General features: G+C 45.3%; 1 protein-coding gene across 1 annotated transcript in view; it reads right to left on the reverse strand.

The window, feature by feature from the left end:
• Nucleotides 1-21,053, reverse strand: part of cdkal1 (CDK5 regulatory subunit associated protein 1-like 1) — a 366,940-nt gene that overhangs the window by 145,798 nt on the left and 200,089 nt on the right. The window contains exon 10 of the mRNA XM_079503511.1: nt 20,319-20,464. Within this exon, the coding sequence (XP_079359637.1) occupies nt 20,319-20,464 (146 nt within the window). The remainder of the gene's footprint in view (nt 1-20,318; nt 20,465-21,053) is intronic.

Here is a 21,053-nt window from a genome sequence, read left to right on the forward strand (position 1 = left end):
AGAGAGGGAGAGGGAGAGAGAGAGGGAGAGGGAGAGAGAGAGGGAGAGAGGGAGAGGGAGAGAGAGAGGGGGAAAGAGAGGGAGAAAGAGAGGGAGCGGGAGAAAGAGAGGGAGAAAGAGAGGGAGAGGGAGAGAGAGAGGGAGGGAGGGAGAGAGAGAGGGAGAAAGAGAGGGAGAGAGAGATGGAGGGAGAGAGGGGGAAAGAGAGGGAGAGAGAGAGGGAGGGAGAGAGGGAGTGAGACAGAGTGTCAGACTGACAGAAGTTCTATCAACACTATGTCTGAGTTATAGCGTCACGTTGTCTAGACCTAGCGCTGTAGCAACAAACTTCAAACACTTAGTTGCCCTTAATGTAGGGTCGCTAGTAGAACTGCACAGATTCATAGAGCTGCCTTTAATCATGTCAAATTATACACAAAACTTAGTCTACCCAAAATAAATAATTAGTGTGCTCCCTATAAGCACATTTAAGCAGCATGCTGTGAGCATGTCATGAGGGGGCCGGGCTGACCAAAGGTTTCAAATTAGATTATGAAATTAGACAAAATAAATATTGCTTTTTTATCAGAAAAGAGAGAGAGGGATAGGATGCCATGTAACAAAAGCACCATGCTGTGTTTCCCTGTACAAAGCTTGGCCGTCTGAGACACCAAGACGTTCCAACCACCTGCACTTTCAAAAGATCTGTTAAGTGGTGCAATGTTCTCGCCGGTTTATAGATCAGTGTGAGATGTTTTATAGGTAGACCATTAGTGGGCTGATAAGTCCAGACCACCCAGACACAGATCTGTATTGTTGTAAATGTGTGTGTGAGTGTGTGTGTGTGTGAGTGTGAGTGTGAGTGTGTGTGTGTGTGTGTGTGTGTGTGTGTGTGTGAGTGTGTGTGTGTGAGAGGTGTGTGGGGGGGTAGTCTATCTGCAGCTGGGAGAGGGAAAACAGAGACTTCAGGTGTAATTTTGCTTATTCTTGGGTTATTTTGATGAAAATCAGAACAACATAAAAGTAACAACTCCCCAATCACCATTACAATGGAACATTGGATGACTTCAGCGCAGGTGGAATAATGTGTTTGTATGCTAAAGGAGGGTGAACGAGTCCAGGTGGAATAATGTTTTGTATGCTAAAGAAGGGTGAACGAGTCCAGGTGGAATAATGTGTTTGTATGCTAAAGGAGGGTGAACGAGTCCAGGTGGAATAATGTGTTTGTATGCTAAAGAAGGGTGAACGAGTCCAGGTGGAATAATGTGTTTGTATGCTAAAGAAGGGTGAACGAGTCCAGGTGGAATAATGTGTTTGTATGCTAAAGAAGGGTGAACGAGTCCAGGTGGAATAATGTGTTTGTATGCTAAAGAAGGGTGAACGAGTCCAGGTGGAATAATGTGTTTGTATGCTAAAGGAGGGTGAACGAGTCCAGGTGGAATAATGTTTTGTATGCTAAAGAAGGGTGAACGAGTCCAGGTGGAATAATGTGTTTGTATGCTAAAGGAGGGTGAACGAGTCCAGGTGGAATAATGTGTTTGTATGCTAAAGAAGGGTGAACGAGTCCAGGTGGAATAATGTGTTTGTATGCTAAAGAAGGGTGAACGAGTCCAGGTGGAATAATGTGTTTGTATGCTAAAGAAGGGTGAACGAGTCCAGGTGGAATAATGTGTTTGTATGCTAAAGAAGGGTGAACGAGTCCAGGTGGAATAATGTGTTTGTATGCTAAAGAAGGGTGAACGAGTCCAGGTGGAATAATGTGTTTGTATGCTAAAGAAGGATGAACGAGTCCAGGTGGAATAATGTGTTTGTATGCTAAAGAAGGGTGAACGAGTCCAGGTGGAATAATGTGTTTGTATGCTAAAGAAGGATGAACGAGTCCAGGTGGAATAATGTGTTTGTATGCTGAAGAAGGGTGAACGAGTCCAGGTGGAATAATGTGTTTGTATGCTGAAGAAGGGTGAACGAGTCCAGGTGGAATAATGTGTTTGTATGCTGAAGAAGGGTGAACGAGTCCAGGTGGAATAATGTGTTTGTATGCTAAAGAAGGGTGAACGAGTCCAGGTTTCAAAGTGCGATTAGATCATCATTTTCTCAGCCTAATAACGCGATGAAAGATACTGCATGTGTGCTACAGTATGAGGGCCTGTGAAAATCAGACTATATTCTCCGTCCCTGTGAGAATTTCAAGGAGAGACTACACTTTGGGGAGCACCTACTGTAGCTCCAGCTCAAATTGCAAGTCAAAATGTGTTTGAGCTTTGAGCATAGAGCAGTGGTTCCCACACTTTTTCATGTCAAGGACCCCTAATACAGCAGTGGTTCCCACATTTATTAGCCTGCGGACCCCCATTTGAAAAGATATGCCAGGAGATTTTTATTACGGTTCTAGCAGTGATTCTCAACCACTTTCATTTCAAGCCCAGTTGGACCTGCATTAGGCTACGGACCCCCATTTAATGGCATTTCTATCTCTGGGACCCCAATTTATATCGTAACATCAATGTTAAGAATGTAAGCTTGCTGTGTGCAGGTAACAGCAGGTAAATAAAACTGACTGACATTTTTTCAACAAGCGTTACATAGCATGGCAAAGCGAAGCCTATTGTTTGAGGGATGTTACAGCAATTCTAAAGCAGTATGAGGCTGTTGAAAGTGTCATCAGTTTCCTCGACCATTTTTCGTGTGAGGGTATTTTACTCTGGAACGAACTGCAGCTGGTCTACTCTGCACAAACATGAGGAGGAACACATCCCCAAAAACCTGAAGGACACGACCGCTAGCAGGCCATGCTCTCACGCACAGATCGGACAGGGACAGCTGCGGCCTGCAGGGGTCATGAATAAAGGTCAAGGGTCAGTGTAACGCTGTAGCGGGTTGGCTGACATAGATCAGTCACCTGTTGACCTCAAAATCCCACATCCCCATAGGGGCGAATCCTGGAGACACCCTACAGCTGCCACGGCTTCACTTTCAACACCCTGACTTAATCATCTGAAAAGTGTCTTTGTTTGCTATCCGAATTCATCAAAAGCATCGATCAGGTCCCGTCTCCCTCTATCCCGATTAAGCCTAGTTCCACTTTTTACAAGCACTGTGACAGCATATAATAGCATGTCACACTTCTCCAATAAAGACAAGGTGTCTCCAAAGTACAGTGCTTTTTATATTGCTTCCATATGGCAAGCACAAAACACAAGTTACATATAACCACTGCGGGTAAAAGCACATATATAGTATACTACTATAATTATATATACTGTGTGTGTGTGTGTGTGTGTGTGTGTGTGTGTGTGTGTGTGTGTGTGTGTGTGTGTGTGTGTGTGCGCGCGTGCGCGTGTATGCTGTGTGTGCATAGTGTGCGTAGTGTGTGTGTGTGTCCCTTGGGGAGGGACCTGTAAACCCTGGTAGAGAGCAGGTTGACAGGTTGAGAACACACATCCTCCTGGGATGCCAACCCACTGGCCTGAGGGAGACAGCAGAGGGTCTCAGAGCATTCATCTCACACCCCCTTCCCATCACCTTTCCACCTCCACCTACCCAGCATGCTCAGTGTTGCACCACCCAATCACCTCTGTCTCTTTCTCTCTCGCTCGCTCTCATCTTTTTTTCCATTTCAAAAGGTACTTCCTTTCGTCGTCAGCTGTCGACCCCGCTCGCCCTCAACTTAACAACATTAAAAGCCAGCTACTTTTTGTCTTTTGTCTCACAACACATACGAACAAAACCCCCCAACCAGAGACGCTCCGGAGTTCTTTTTCCTGGCTGTTCGCAGCTTTTGCCCCCTTGTTCAGTCACACTAAATCCTTGGAGCAGTTTGGGGAAATCAAGGCAGATATTATAGGAAACCACCAGAGAGCAGATGTGAAATCCTCTCTCCTTATTGTCTGTCCCTGCTTTGAGCCCCCTCACACTTCCACACCACACGTTATAGCTCTTAGTCTCTAACAGTCTTATTTCACTATAATAGGATTTCCTTCATATGTGATTACATAAAGACTGTTATTCATAATGTGATTTTAATTGATAGAAGAAGTGGGGGGAAAAAAAGAGCAGAAAAGAAAGTCAATGTTGGCGAAGTGGAGAAAATTACCCGTTTTTAATAAAACAATTATTCTACTGATTGTATAAAAATTATGTATGGCAGAGAACAATTAACGCATAGTGAGTTGGAGTAATGTGTTATTATGCCACTCAAAGTATGGCGCCTATAATGTAGCTTCCCTCTTGACATTTATCTGCCTGACATTCGTAGAAAAGCTCTCTGCCTTCAGAAGGAGTGTTTCATACTGTACGTATGCACAGTGCAAAAGTGTGATAAACAATGATTCTTGTTTAATTAAAACTAACATGGGGAGCACAATTTAGTCAGTGGAAAATGTACACATGTCTCACATGATTGTGTGGAGAAATGTGCTTATCCAAGCTACCGATGTCATGTGAACAAACCTTTGTCAAATCTCCCTGAGTTTTCAGACTATAGGCTGAATAACACAATGTGGGACTGCAGCCTAAAAAAACCCATTTGAGGTTCTCGTTGACAGCTCTGAACTCAATTAGTCACAGCGGTAGACTGCATTTCATGTTTGACACTCATTTATAATGTCGTGTGAGCAGGTCGTCTTCTCTGTCAGAATGACTTTTACACATCGACATACTGCATAGCAGGAGTCTAGTTTTTAATAATTACCGCATCATTAGCTGTGGTCAATTGATTTGTTCTCACCAATTAATCTACAGACTCTTAATAAGGCACGGACAAGTCCTGTGATATAATTCACTTTGATCACTGTAAATTAGCTACAAAACACAGGTGTAACACTGCAGGTGACCGGCTGATTGAAACATCAATACACCTTCAAAGTAGGCATTAGAATATAGGACGTCATCCATAGATATCATGTATGTTTGGCTAGGACACGGTAGCACAAATATTCCCAGCATGTCCAGTCCAGTAAGTACTGAATTGCCATGACACAACCCATTGTAGTATCTCTTCATGATAATACAATTACAATTCACTGTGAGACTGTTTAATGCTAAAGAAAGGATTTGTGCAACAGAAATGTATAAATTATAATGTTGCTGTACGTAATTCCGCAACCCAACAGAAATCATGTTTGTGTCCCGACCCACACAAGGTGTGTTCTGCAGTGAGCTGACTATTATTCTGTCTAGACTAAAAATAGTAAGGCAATGAGGAGGCAGATCTCTCTCTCTCTCTCTGAGCTGCAGTTTTCTCTGCTTACTGAGACCACTGTCAAGGGTAAGAGCTTTGAACCCATCAGAGGGAAGAAAAAAGAAAAAGGGAAAACCAAAAGGAGAAAGAAAGAAAAGTCAGCGGCTTCAGCTACCTTTAGAAATGGGACCTAATAGGAAAACCCTTTGCTCAAGTTCTTGATGGAGTTCAAGAACTTCTGTTAAAACATGTCAAAGAGGGAGGTCTGTCGGAGTGATTGTGCATCTGTGTGTGTTACACGATAAGGAAGGCCTGAGGCATTTGACCCTTCCAGACCTCGGCGGTGTTGGTGGCATGAAGCTGTTTGTACAGAGAAATCCATTTGTCTCCTGCTGTGTGTGTATTAGATAAGCCCTGACCTCATACATACCTGTGTGGGGCCTCTCTCTCCCCCCCGCCCACCCTCTGTTTCTCAACTTCTTAAAGTTAAACAAATGACTGCTGGAGAGATGATAAACCATGACTCTACCGCGCGCGCACGCGCACACGCACACGCACACGCACACACACACACACACACACACACACACACACACACACACACACACACACACACACACACACTTACTTTAGAACATTTACCAATCTTTAAATAGGCCTACTACATACATTCAAAAGGGTTTGAAATGTTAGGGTAAACAAATATTTCCCCTGCCTATTACTACAGCTGCTTCTCAGTATATGAGAAGCAGCATATATATTTGAACACAGAGTTTTTGTCAATAAGCCCAAGGCTACCAAACACCCAGGCTATCAACTTACAAATATAACCTTGACCTGTGATGTGCGGCACTGATACATTTGTCCCTACATGTGAGAAGTCTTGTTCTGTGGAAGTATTTCTGCTGAGACATGACAACTGAGATATTGTACAGATATATCTGAATAATTGTAAACTGTACATGATTGTACAACTGGTGGACGGAGAGAGCCTTGAGCACGCACGCACGTGTGCACGCACGCACACGCATCACCTTTCACCATGCATGGCTAAGTTTTGCATGAGCCTGCTGTGTACACAAGAGTGTGCAAGAGCAAAGAACGACTTGACAGACAGTGGAAAGTTAGCCATTATGACTCAGAGCTGTCAAGCTGCACACGCACATCAAGAGAGCATGGTGTGAGACCTTGGTTTCGTTGTTATGAGCAACAAAACCTGTTCAAAGAACAGCAAAGCCTATGGGTCACGTTAGTCCCACTATCTGGCTTCAATTCTCTCTGTTACACATGACTAGGCTACAGAGACTATGACCTCATTCTTTCACATCATTTCTGCAAAGTTTTAACAGAGATCTACATGATCCATCGGGAGAAAGGCTCTCTGTTGTATATATTATGGGATATAATATGTAATATGGGATATAATGTGTGATATATCCATGCATGTAATATGATGTGGAAGAACCACATTAATATTTTCCAAACTGGTGTGTGTAGTAATTGTGACAGTCTGTCTATCATCTCATAAAAACGACTTGCTGACAGAGCCGAATCTGGAAAAGACACAGACACGCACGCACGCACGCACGCACGCACGCACGCACGCACGCACGCACGCACGCACGTGTCTTGGCTTGTCCGAAGCTCTGGCCTCTCTCACAGAACTACACCCTAGCTCTCACTGCTAGCCAAATGGGTCACAGCAGTATGTACTCACTGGTATTGATTTCACGCTGGAGACAGTGGTCAGGAGTCTGTGTGTGTGTGTGTGTGTGTGTGTGTGTGTGTGTGTGTGTGTGTGTGTGTGTGTGTGTGCGCGCGCACACACGTGCGTGCGTGTGTGTTTGGGAGCGTGTGCATGCATGTGTCTCCATGAACGTGTGTGGGCGCCAGGCTTGTAACCAAAGGCAGAATTTGAGTCACCAAACACACAAACACACTTGCATACTCTCTCACACACCACACACATGCAGCCAGACAGTTTGTGTAAACAAGATCTCTGACAGGACACCCTATATGTGGCGAGTACAGCGAGCCAGTGCCTGTGTGTGTGTGTGTGTGTGTGTGTGTGGGGGGGGGGGTTACGTTGTTGTGTCTCTGATTGCCATTTGCATTACAGAGATTTTGGCTTTCTCTTGTATGATTGTATCAATGTCACAATTGTTTTAGACTGGCAAGGGGGAAAGGAGAGACAATCAGAGATACCATAGTCTCTTTCTGACCTTTTACAGCTGGCTGAAAGCCTGCTGTCTACATGACTCCCCGAATGTGACACCCCCAAATCTGGTTTGTCAATAGTCTGTGAAAGACATTCCCAGCGATGAGATGGCCTTTAGAGTCAATCCAAGCAGCATTTGGAGATTACTTTCTCTCCCATTGCTGGGGACGACTATGCCAACCAATCAGACCAGATTGTTGCTGTATTTCACACTTGTTTCGGCAATATAAACATATGTGTCCCATGCCAATAAGGTCCCTTTCAATTAAATTGAGAGACAGGGAGGGGGAGAGAGAGAGAGAGAGAGAGAGAGAGAGAGAGAGAGAGAGAGAGAGAGAGCCCAGCTACCCACAGCTCTATCTTCCAAAACAAAACAACAGGGAGTAAAGGTACAAACTCCTGCCATTGTCCTTGACCAAACTACTGACAATACAACTGGAGTTGGCCCCCAAGCTCTGCACTGTGGCCGCTTACTGTTCAAGTATTTAGGATGGGTCAAATGCAGAGGACACATTTCTTAAGGGGATAATGAAGTATAACTAAATAAGTTCCTTAACACTTACCTCAAGGCATGATCATAGGGGAGTAGCAGGGAGTCAGTGTGTGTAGTGATCTCAGGGGAAGCTACGTAGGTGATAGAGGTTCAGAGAAGTAGGGGCTAATCAAACTAATCATTTTGATATATTATTCTTTTAAAAAAATGATTCAAATAAAATACATTTTTGAGGGAAAGGCCAAAATAGCAGCTGTAAATGAGATTTCATGTCAGTCTTTTTCTTGTTTTGACTGAGTCAATAACATTAGTATCAGCATGAGAGTAAAAGTTGAAGAGTCATCACATCAAAGAAACATGCAAACGCACGTACAAACGTCATGTTTCCAATGGAGACAGTGTCCAAGCAAACACCAAAGGATCACTCATCAGTCCTAGTGTGCTCCAACAGAAGAGACTTCAAAGGGAACATTAAGAGAATGCCGGTCCATGACATGCAGAAAGCCCTGTTTAGATAAGAACTGTGTAGAATAAACAGAGAGGCAACACTTATGTTTCTGCCGTTACTTATGAAACACATTGAAGTATGTTCTGATTAATCAGATCACTTAAATTATTCTTACTCTAATCATTATCTTTTCCCTGTTTTGTATTTATAATTTTTACGTAATTATATAGAAGCTTATATGCCATCTATGTTGACAATCCATGTTCGATAATCATGTTATAGATAATCAACTTTTTGTCTCCACCAGGCCGAAGGCATGGGGAGAGAGTATGTTTTGCACTCCGTCCGTGTGTGTGTGTGTGTGTGTGTGTGTGCGTCCGTCCTTCCTTCCGTCCGTCTGTTACCAGCTAATCTCTGCCACCGTTGGCCCGATCCATGCCAAACTTTGCACACACACTCCCTGGATGCCAACGACGAACCTCTGCCCCAAATATTCCTCAACAGCCTGTTATAGCACCACCATGAGGCCGATTTAGGCAAAACACATTTCTGTAGATTACTCGTACACATTTTATCCATAAATCACACAATTCGGTATACACTATCTAGTGTATCATGTGATCAACACGGATCTGCACCATTTCCCATCTTCCATCCTGATTGGCTAAGATTGCCTTCCAAAGCTCACATGATTGGTCCGTTTCGAACAAAATGCCACAAATCACAAACACAGTGTTCAATTTCCGTGAAATTATACACGCACATTTCCACTAGGCCGAGGACGACATGCCACTCATTTCTTCCCCAAATCAGCCTCAAGGTGGCGCTATAACAGGCCAATTCCTGTTTTCAGCTATAACTGCATCGATCTGTATACAACTTATGTATGCGCACTCCCTAGAGGCCATGGAAAAACATTGTCCCTGCATCCCTCCACATCTGCCGGTTATAGCGCCACCATGAGGCCGATTTCTGCAAAACACATTGCTTATGTTAGTCGCACAGATTTCATCCAAATGTCACGCAAATCGGTACACATGATCTCTGTAGTCATGTGATCAAGACGAGTCTGTTGGATTTCTCAGATTCTACACTGATTGGCTAACATTGCCTTCCAAAGTTTTCAGGAGTGGCCCGTTTTGTACGAAATGCTGCACATGTCCTGCTCATCCAGAATTCTATCCTCATGCTATGAGTGATCTGGCTCTGCATTTCCTCAACAAAATGAAGAAAATTGTTGCAAAAAAATAACAAACAAAAAAACATGTTTATATTACTCCTAAACATTTTGCCAAACATCTCACACAGTCCTATCCTCCTGGTGGAGACCTGTGCCCAGAAGGGCACTTTTTCTAGTTTGTTTTGTTTTCTTTATACTATGCAATCATGTTATCTGTAAATTATATGTATTGCATTCAAATAATCTTTTTAAATATTTTGTTGTACACAGGTTGTTGTACGCAGGTTGCGGCCTCGTATAAGCCCTTTGGGCTTCTTGCCTCGAGGCTTTCATTGTTTAAATGTTCTACACATCTTCACTTTTGTACTGTTTTTATACTGTGCAAAATAAAATAAAATCAAGCAAATAAAATCAAACTTGTTGCTGATGGAAGTATTAATAGTAAAACATATATATATATATATATAAAAAAGGCAACAGAAGAAAATGTGGCTAGCAGCTAAATATAATAAAGAAAACAGGCAATGGAGTCTGTTCAACATCGTGAGCTTTCAAGACTCGTCTTGATCTAGATGTAATAATGTACATTAATTGTATTGATTGCTAAGATGCAAATGAACATATCAGCATGGAATAAACCATAGGCTATTAAAAAAAAAGTATGTACACGTATGTACACTAAGTATATAGAAGCAAACTTTATACTAAGGCACAGTTGAATACAAGGCATATTTTGCCTCGGTTGGGAACGGTGATATGTCACATACTTATCCTTCTTCCATGTGTCCAAGTAATACGCCTGCTCTGTGGAGGTGATACATCACATATGTGTTTCAAACCTATGTAGCTATGGGATTCGACACACGCAGCCTGACACACACACACACACACACACACACACACACACACACACACACACACACACACACACACACACACACACACACACACACACACACACACACACACACACACACACACACACACACACACACACACACACACACACACACACTATGTACGCAAGTCTATAATTAATTCTTCAATTTGTCAAATAAGTTATACCAATTTTAAAAAGAGAAACATTAAATCACCCGCATATCCTGGATTTTTAAGTGTGTCAAGGTCATACAGCATTATGTACTGTGGACGACACAATTTAAAACGATTCACACACGCACGCACAAGCGTCGCACGCACATTATGAAAGGTAGGCACCATGTGATTCAGTGCTTGTATTGTAGGATTCAGTGCTTGTTCTGTACTTGAATCCTGGTGCTCCGGTTAGACAGCAATAGAACACACTATATTCTATACAGGAAAAAAAACCTTTTTACACAGAAACAATGTTGTTGTTTTTTTTTTTATCTTCCTTGTTCTGCAAGATTCACGGTTTGTTCTGCAGGATTCTGGGTTTCTTCTGTAGGATTCAGTACTTGTTTAGGAGGTATTCAATGCTTGTTTTGTAGCACACAGTGCCTGTGCTGTAGGATTCAGTGCTTGTTCTGTGCTGCTCCTCTCCCTACTCAATGGAGGGGGCATACCTCCAACTCCTCTCCCTACTCAATGGAGGGGGCATACCTCCAACTCCTCTCCCTACTCAATGGAGGAGGGCATACCTCCAACTCCTCTCCCTACTCAATGGGGGGGGCATACCTCCAACTCCTCTCCCTACTCAATGGAGGGGGCATACCTCCAACTCCTCTCCCTACTCAATGGAGGGGGCATACCTCCAACTCCTCTCCATACTAAATGGAGGAGGCATACCTCCAACTCCTCTACCTACTCAATGGAGGGGGGGGGGGCATACCTCCAACTCCTCTCCCTACTCAATGGAGGAGGGGGGGGCATACCTCCAACTCCTCTCCATACTAAATGGAGGAGGCATACCTCCAACTCCTCTCCCTACTCAATGGAGGGGGGGGGGGGGCATACCTCCAACTCCTCTCCCTACTCAATGGAGGAGGGGGGGGGGCATACCTCCAACTCCTCTCCCTACTCAATGGAGGGGGCATACCTCCAACTCCTCTCCCTACTCAATGGAGGGGGGGGGGGCATACCTCCAACTCCTCTCCCTACTCAATGGAGGAGGGGGGGGCATACCTCCAACTCCTCTCCCTACTCAATGGAGGGGGCATACCTCCAACTCCTCTCCCTACTCAATGGAGGGGGGGGGGGGGCATACCTCCAACTCCTCTCCCTACTCAATGGAGGAGGGGGGGGCATACCTCCTACTCCTCTCCCTACTCAATGGAGGGGGGCATACCTCCAACTCCTCTCCCTACTCAATGGAGGAGGGGGGGGCATACCTCCAACTCCTCTCCCTACTCAATGGAGGAGGGGGGGGCATACCTCCAACTCCTCTCCCTACTCAATGGAGGGGGCATACCTCCTACTCCTCTCCCTACTCAATGGAGGGGGGGGGGGCATACCTCCAACTCCTCTCCCTACTCAATGGAGGAGGGCATACCTCCTACTCCTCTCCCTACTCAATGGAGGGGGCATACCTCCAACTCCTCTCCCTACTCAATGGAGGGGGCATACCTCCAACTCCTCTCCCTACTCAATGGAGGGGGCATACCTCCAACTCCTCTCCCTACTCAATGGAGGGGGCATACCTCCAACTCCTCTACCTACTCAATGGAGGGGGCATACCTCCAACTCCTCTCCCTACTCAATGGAGGGGGCATACCTCCAACTCCTCTCCCTACTCAATGGAGGGGGCATACCTCCAACTCCTCTCCCTACTCAATGGAGGGGGCATACCTCCAACTCCTCTCCCTACTCAATGGAGGGGGGGGCATACCTCCAACTCCTCTCCCTACTCAATGGAGGGGGCATACCTCCAACTCCTCTCCCTACTCAATGGAGGGGGCATACCTCCAACTCCTCTCCCTACTCAATGGAGGAGGGCATACCTCCAACTCCTCTCCCTACTCAATGGAGGGGGGCATACCTCCAACTCCTCTCCCTACTCAATGGAGGGGGGGGCATACCTCCAACTCCTCTCCCTACTCAATGGAGGAGGGCATACCTCCAACTCCTCTCCCTACTCAATGGAGGGGGGGGGCATACCTCCAACTCCTCTCCCTACTCAATGGAGGGGGCATACCTCCAACTCCTCTCCCTACTCAATGGAGGGGGCATACCTCCAACTCCTCTCCCTACTCAATGGAGGGGGCATACCTCCAACTCCTCTCCCTACTCAATGGAGGGGGCATACCTCCAACTCCTCTCCCTACTCAATGGAGGGGGCATACCTCCTACTCCTCTCCCTACTCAATGGAGGGGGCATACCTCCAACTCCTCTCCCTACTCAATGGAGGGGGCATACCTCCAACTCCTCTCCCTACTCAATGGGGGGCATACCTCCAACTCCTCTCCCTACTCAATGGAGGGGGCATACCTCCAACTCCTCTCCCTACTCAATGGAGGGGGGGGCATACCTCCAACTCCTCTCCCTACTCAATGGAGGGGGCATACCTCCAACTCCTCTCCCTACTCAATGGAGGGGGCATACCTCCAACTCCTCTCCCTACTCAATGGAGGGGGCATACCTCCAACTCCTCTCCCTACTCAATGGAGGGGGCATACCTCCAACTCCTCTCCCTACTCAATGGAGGGGGCATACCTCCAACTCCTCTCCCTACTCAATGGAGGGGGGGGCATACCTCCAACTCCTCTCCCTACTCAATGGAGGGGGCATACCTCCAACTCCTCTCCCTACTCAATGGAGGGGGCATACCTCCAACTCCTCTCCCTACTCAATGGAGGGGGCATACCTCCAACTCCTCTCCCTACTCAATGGAGGGGGCATACCTCCAACTCCTCTCCCTACTCAATGGAGGGGGCATACCTCCTACTCCTCTCCCTACTCAATGGAGGGGGCATACCTCCAACTCCTCTCCCTACTCAATGGAGGGGGCATACCTCCAACTCCTCTCCCTACTCAATGGAGGGGGCATACCTCCAACTCCTCTCCCTACTCAATGGAGGGGGGGCATACCTCCAACTCCTCTCCCTACTCAATGGAGGGGGCATACCTCCAACTCCTCTCCCTACTCAATGGAGGGGGCATACCTCCAACTCCTCTCCCTACTCAATGGAGGGGGGGCATACCTCCAACTCCTCTCCCTACTCAATGGAGGGGGCATACCTCCAACTCCTCTCCCTACTCAATGGAGGGGGCATACCTCCAACTCCTCTCCCTACTCAATGGAGGGGGGAATACCTCCAACTCCTCTCCCTACTCAATGGAGGGGGGATACCTCCAACTCCTCTGCCTACTCAATGGAGGGGGCATACCTCCAACTCCTCTGCCTACTCAATGGAGGGGGCATACCTCCAACTCCTCTACCTACTCAATGGAGGGGGCATACCTCCAACTCCTCTCCCTACTCAATGGAGGGGGCATACCTCCAACTCCTCTCCCTACTCAATGGGGGGCATACCTCCAACTCCTCTCCCTACTCAATGGAGGGGGCATACCTCCAACTCCTCTCCCTACTCAATGGAGGGGGGGGCATACCTCCAACTCCTCTCCCTACTCAATGGAGGGGGCATACCTCCAACTCCTCTCCCTACTCAATGGAGGGGGCATACCTCCAACTCCTCTCCCTACTCAATGGAGGGGGCATACCTCCAACTCCTCTCCCTACTCAATGGAGGGGGCATACCTCCAACTCCTCTCCCTACTCAATGGAGGGGGGGGCATACCTCCAACTCCTCTCCCTACTCAATGGAGGGGGCATACCTCCAACTCCTCTCCCTACTCAATGGAGGGGGCATACCTCCAACTCCTCTCCCTACTCAATGGAGGGGGCATACCTCCAACTCCTCTCCCTACTCAATGGAGGGGGCATACCTCTAACTCCTCTCCCTACTCAATGGAGGGGGCATACCTCCAACTCCTCTCCCTACTCAATGGAGGGGGCATACCTCCTACTCCTCTCCCTACTCAATGGAGGGGGCATACCTCCAACTCCTCTCCCTACTCAATGGAGGGGGCATACCTCCAACTCCTCTCCCTACTCAATGGAGGGGGCATACCTCCAACTCCTCTCCCTACTCAATGGAGGGGGGGCATACCTCCAACTCCTCTCCCTACTCAATGGAGGGGGCATACCTCCAACTCCTCTCCCTACTCAATGGAGGGGGCATACCTCCAACTCCTCTCCCTACTCAATGGAGGGGGGGCATACCTCCAACTCCTCTCCCTACTCAATGGAGGGGGCATACCTCCAACTCCTCTCCCTACTCAATGGAGGGGGCATACCTCCAACTCCTCTCCCTACTCAATGGAGGGGGGAATACCTCCAACTCCTCTCCCTACTCAATGGAGGGGGCATACCTCCAACTCCTCTCCCTACTCAATGGAGGGGGGAATACCTCCAACTCCTCTCCCTACTCAATGGAGGGGGCATACCTCCAACTCCTCTGCCTACTCAATGGAGGGGGCATACCTCCAACTCCTCTGCCTACTCAATGGAGGGGGCATACCTCCAACTCCTCTGCCTACTCAATGGAGGGGGCATACCTCCAACTCCTCTCCCTTAGGCAAATGTTTAGGCACCCTTGATATATAGGCTATATATGATATTGACCTACATTAACTAGAGCTGTATGATCTTGATTGATTGATGCTGTACTTGGATCTAATCCCGATGAAACCTACAGTACATGAATCAAAACCTTTTAATCAGCAACATCAAACGGCATAACGTATATACATACACTGTACACACACACACGCACGCCCGCGTGCCCACACAAGTACAGTTACTGATGAGAAACCTAATGTTGTATGTACAGTTTAACCTCATTCCATGTGGCCTGGACCAATTCACAATATTCACACGGTGGCCATTTTGCTATTAAGTTGCCATCCCGTTGGGGGGGCATTACTTCCCAACCCGCAAATATGACGCAAGAGCAAAATGGCCACTGTGTGAATATAGTCAATAGAGTTTCATGAATCAAACTCCACTGTGTATGTAAAATGAAATTCACACCGACTTGAATGTATACACATTAGACAATGCAACAGTAGGCCTACATGAACACACTGCTAAATCTTAGACAAATAGTTGTATACGTAGGTTTTCAAAACATTAATAAATCAATTGTCAGGCTTGTTTATGGTTAATCAACTATTGTAACATTGTACAGATAAAACTCTTCCTGGTAAATCTGACAATTGTGGTCTCCATAAGAAATAATTCATGTTCTACACAAATCTAGATTTATTATTCAACTCTACCAAGCAATAGGCATAATTAATCCTACTCAAGATACGTGGAGATTATCCTTGATGAAACACGAACAAATGTTTTAAATCCTTTCTTATCTCTAGCCGAGACTTTCAGTGTAATACGAACGGTCAACGCCCTGCATATTAATACACAGTCTACATGCATTATAATATACATATTATGTATCGGCATTAGGCTCAATTTAATCCATGCATCTCCAGCAAGGGCCTGTCAGGAATAATCCCTCTTATCATTGGAACATGTTTCTTTTTCTTTCTATACATGCTTTGGGAGAGTGTGCATACGCTCACGTATGGCCTTTGGGAGAGCAAAGCACATGTAGTTAGTGCTGGAGGCAATTCCACTTCCTCTGTCTTGTGTATGTCCTCGTATTTGTTCTTTAAAAGTTGCAAAAGTTAAACTTTTACAATGAATACCCTTGTGAATTAGAGCCGACAAACTGCATTATCTCATCAATTTAACCTTTCTCATCTACCTACGAAGATATGAGATTGGGATTTACTTTTATCCGGGGAAATTTACTATTTGCAAGGAAGGGACTACAGAGATGAGTGCAGACGCAATGAAAGGGATGATAGTAATTAAACTGCCTATCTGATCCTCTCTAATATCATTAAAGGCACTCCCGTTTTTCACAGTCTCCTGTGACAATCTGCAGTAAGTAATATGCATGCATAGCCACACATGTGGAGGTGGAACGTGTGTACATCATTTAAAGCATCTGCACTATATATAATAGCACTTGTGTTACTCCAGAAAGTTTATTTCTGCTCCAACTCCAAGGTCATCCTACCCAGCTCCTCCAAGTGATATGGAGAAGCTGACAAGGGGAACAAACCTCGGGCAAAATGTACAGGGTGGCTGCCCTGACAAGTTATCACGTGTCATTGTGATTCCAGGAACCCACATGTGTGGCATAAACAGCAATGGACATCACAATACGTATTTGACTGATTGTATGATGTCAGATGAAAATATAATTAATGAAGGAAAATATAGAAAATTGAGATGCATCAGAATGCATCGTAGAATAAAATGTAATGATTAACAGATGAACCGAATGGTTCACCTCTATTATAGACAGGAGAGAAAGAGCTTCTGGCAGTCCACTCTACTGAAGACCGTCAATACATTCAATCTAATGTCATTTGAATGTAAATGTATGTATCCCATGCCAATAAAGCATTAAATTGAATAGAAGTGAATTGAATTGAGAGAGAAAGAAATGAGATGAGATGAGATGAGATTCAATTCATTGTCAATGTACAGTACAAGTACAGCACAGCGAAAAGTATTTTCGCATCTCACCAAAGTGCAAACATGTCAGTAAGGAGGATAAATAAAGCCAGAAGGAAAGAAAGAAAGCAAGCGAGCAAGACAGACAAAAATAGTGTTATATTCCAATGAGGTGATAATCAGATCTGTAGCATGCTTTGCTTTAAAATGCAAGCCTGTTTTTGTTTGTTTTTATGTTTTCAGCTTTAGTGCTTGCACACAATGGTTGATTCACTGACTTTGCCTGTTTAACTTAATAGAACTAATATAAACAGAGAAATTAATGAATTAGTTAGCAAAACAAAAAATGCAAGCCTCTGGAAAATGATATAGAAATAAGGAGAAATAAACAGTTGTTCTCTTTTTAGTCCATTTATAAATTGGTTCAGCCTATGATGTTGTTCTAAATTGATATGAGACTTTGCTGCGTGTAATATGCCATTACAAACTACGTTATAAGAATGAAAATACATCGCATGGATGCAACTGGGACGTATCCTCAGTGATGTATCCCAAGGTCATCGGGGTTTCGGGTCTCGCAAACATCATACCCCTCACTCGGGTGACTTACGTCCCAGTAGCTACCCTCGATCAGACCCACTAGGGAAAGATCAGGGCCACACTCCCGAACTACTATGCCGGCCGGGACTGAGAGGTACTATTCTGGCATTATTATTATTATTATTGCTATTATTACTATTATTATTATTACTATTATTATTACTATTATTATTATTATTATTGTTAATTGTTATTGTTGTTATTACTAGTAGTAGTAGTAGTAGTAGTAGTTATTGATTTAATTAAATATATTATTACTACTTTTACTCAGCTGCCAAAAGTTGGTATTATGTCATACCAGTAGGTATTATTCATATACCGGTGGTCAAGATTCCATGCTGAATATCATAAATCATACTATGAGAGGAGAACAGATCTTTGCAGAGTCTCTTTTGAAGACAACATGAAGGTGAGTTAAGACAGGTTCAAAGCCATGCTCTAGAGCTGGACAAAAGAAGCATGCCAAAGTCATGCTCTAGAGCTGGACAGAAAGAAGCATACCAAAGCCATGCTCTAGAGCTAGACAGAAAGAAGCATACCAAAGCCATGCTCTAGAGCTGGACAGAAAGAAGCATACCAAAGCCATGCTCTAGAGCTGGACAGAAAGAAGCATACCAAAGCCATGCTCTAGAGCTGGACAAAAGAAGCATACCAAAGCCATGCTCTAGAGATGGACAAAGCAACAAACAGAGATCCCGTTCACTGTTTCCATGACGACGCCTTTCTCCAGTGTCTCCACTTAATTGCTAGTGTTTTAAGGATCCTTGTGGCCAACATAATTAAATATTATACATTTATACAGTAAATCGTTATAATCCAAGCGTTATAATCCAAGACATCTAATGTAATTGGTCTTCAGGACAATTCATTTTCTGAGTTGACCCGAATCGAATCAAACAATCCTTCCATCAAGATAGACTACTAATGCACATAATGTTGATAGGGTGTAATATGTCATATGTGTACAATGTATATGACATGTGCACGTGCACGTGCCCACACACACACACACACACACACACACACACACACACTAGGGCATTAACGACTTGAGATTTTTCCAAGTCGACTTGTCAGACAGTAAAGTCGAAGTTCAGTCGATTTATCGTTTTGTATGACGGGGGGGGGGGGGGGGGGGGTGGAGGTGCGCGCGCTCAACAGGGGCGGGTGGAGGTGCGCGCAATACGGCGCCTGTCAAACAAAGCACTGCGCACACAGTGGCCTCTCCAATATGGCACAGTGTGTGTATCATCTATATGGCAAAGCGCTGATTATCAAAACATAAAACTATAATAGTAAATACTAAACAGTGTGTGCGTCGCACACTGGTACACAGACCAGAAAAGAGAACACAACAGGAGAGGGGGCATCATTGGCACACAGCAGCAGCGCAGCAGCACAGCGCAGCACAGCGGCCCGAGAAGTACACAATACAAAATATAACATTAACACTAGTGGCAATATAGAAGACATAGGTATATATATTATCATCACAGCAGCCAGCAGCAGTTTGGCACATCATCAGAATACAATCTGCATTACCTTCCACGTGAACCTTCTCCTCCTCCTTCCCCTCCAACTCGATAACGTTATCATGTTAGTTTGTTACTTATTTTCTGAGCCATGCAAATAAACAACAACCCGCACCGCACTGACCGGAGACGGAGATGTTCATATGATGTGCCCCGTGCGTAAAGCTAAACCAGAAACAGGAGTCATTGCGTCAGCACGGATGTAGCCTCGGAAAGCCAGACGTTTTATTTCCAGCATGGAGGTGAGGGGGATATCGTTTGGGGATAAAGTTTGCGCGCTTCTATCTGTTACTTCTCTGACGCAGCGCAGTTCAAACTTCAAATTCAGCCAGTCAATAGTGGGACACCGCGCGCTGAGCGCCACATACACAGCTGCAGTTGGTTTTTAATTAAGGGCGCGTTCTGAACTTCTGAATGCAATGCAAACTAATAGACCAATTATTTGTTTACAAACATTGGGACTGGGCGCACGGGTGACTGTTTCATGTAATCAATTCCCAACAGTGTTGCGCACAGAGAACAGCTGATATACAAGCTCACATCGCATCGCAGATGCGACTGTTGTGACTTGTGAGCGTAGAGGTCTGCGTGCGCGACACCATCGCGGGATGAAGCATAAATTATACTTGATGGGCTGCAGGTGCGCGTGCAGCCGTGCACAAATAGGCTCTGCTGCCGTGTTCATGAGCGCACCTCCCGTTCTTATGACAGCGACTGGAGGTTCTGTTTTGAATTGCTATTATTGTTCAAACACAACAGAAACCAAGGATTGACTTCTGTCCGTGACAATAATCAATGCTACAGTTTGAATTATGTACGCACGCACACAGAGCAAAAAATATGATATGGGATAAACTTCTTTTTTTTTTTTTTTTTTCAACTTTCGACTCCTCCTAATCTGAATCGACTTGTGTTAATGAAATCGATAAATCGAATTTTTAGTGAATGCCCTAACACACACACACACACACACACACACACACACACACACACACACACACACACACACACACACACACACACACACACACACACACACACACACACACACACACACACACACACACACACACACACACACACACACACACCCCTTTACAATGATGACTCAGTAGACCGCAGAGAGTCAAGCAACACATGGGAGGACTGTATGATCAACCTCCCCTTCCATCATGTCATACCTCTGCTTGAGGAAGTCCACCACTCTCCTGAAGTCATCCACGCAATACTCTCTCTTCATGTCCATGAGGACGCTGTCTGAGGCCGACTGCACCGGAACATGGAGGAAGGCATACACACGGGGATGGTTCAAGATCTTGGCCATCTCCTAGAAAGGACAGGACACACATGTTGAAGATGGTGTATGTGCTTGCATGAAAAGTGAAACTTCATGACAAGCACATAATGAGCATTAGTGCAATTCAAATTGCACACATTTGCACAATTCCCCAGTTTGACATTGAGGTATTTCAGCCTGCAACTTCCTGACTGACTCCTCTCAACAACACCAAATATTTCTGGGGACAGTGTTTAATCTTCCCACAGCCCAGCAGTCAGGTACTGGATGATGGAATTTGCAATTCATGGACAGAAGCCTGTGGGAGAATGAAGCCAGCGGAAACAACAGTGGTGTAATGATAGAATTAATGTTGGTCACATTTCCCATTCATTGACAGTAACATTCCTGTTAGCTGGGGACCAAACAGACAGCTGTTGGAGAGATGGACACATCTGGATAGGGGGGAACACTCTCGTTTTTCTCTCTCTCCCATTCTTGATGTGCATCCCTTGATCTTCCCAGTTCTCCATCTCACATTTTATTTCCCCTTTTCCGTTTCTTTTTCTTCCCCCTCCCACTCCCTCCATCCTGCACTTCATTCCATTCTCACTATATATTCCCAGAATAGCCACATGAT

This window comes from Electrona antarctica, assembly GCF_951216825.1.
Source record: "Electrona antarctica genome assembly, chromosome: 6".
NCBI classification, from domain to species: Eukaryota; Metazoa; Chordata; class Actinopteri; order Myctophiformes; family Myctophidae; genus Electrona; species Electrona antarctica.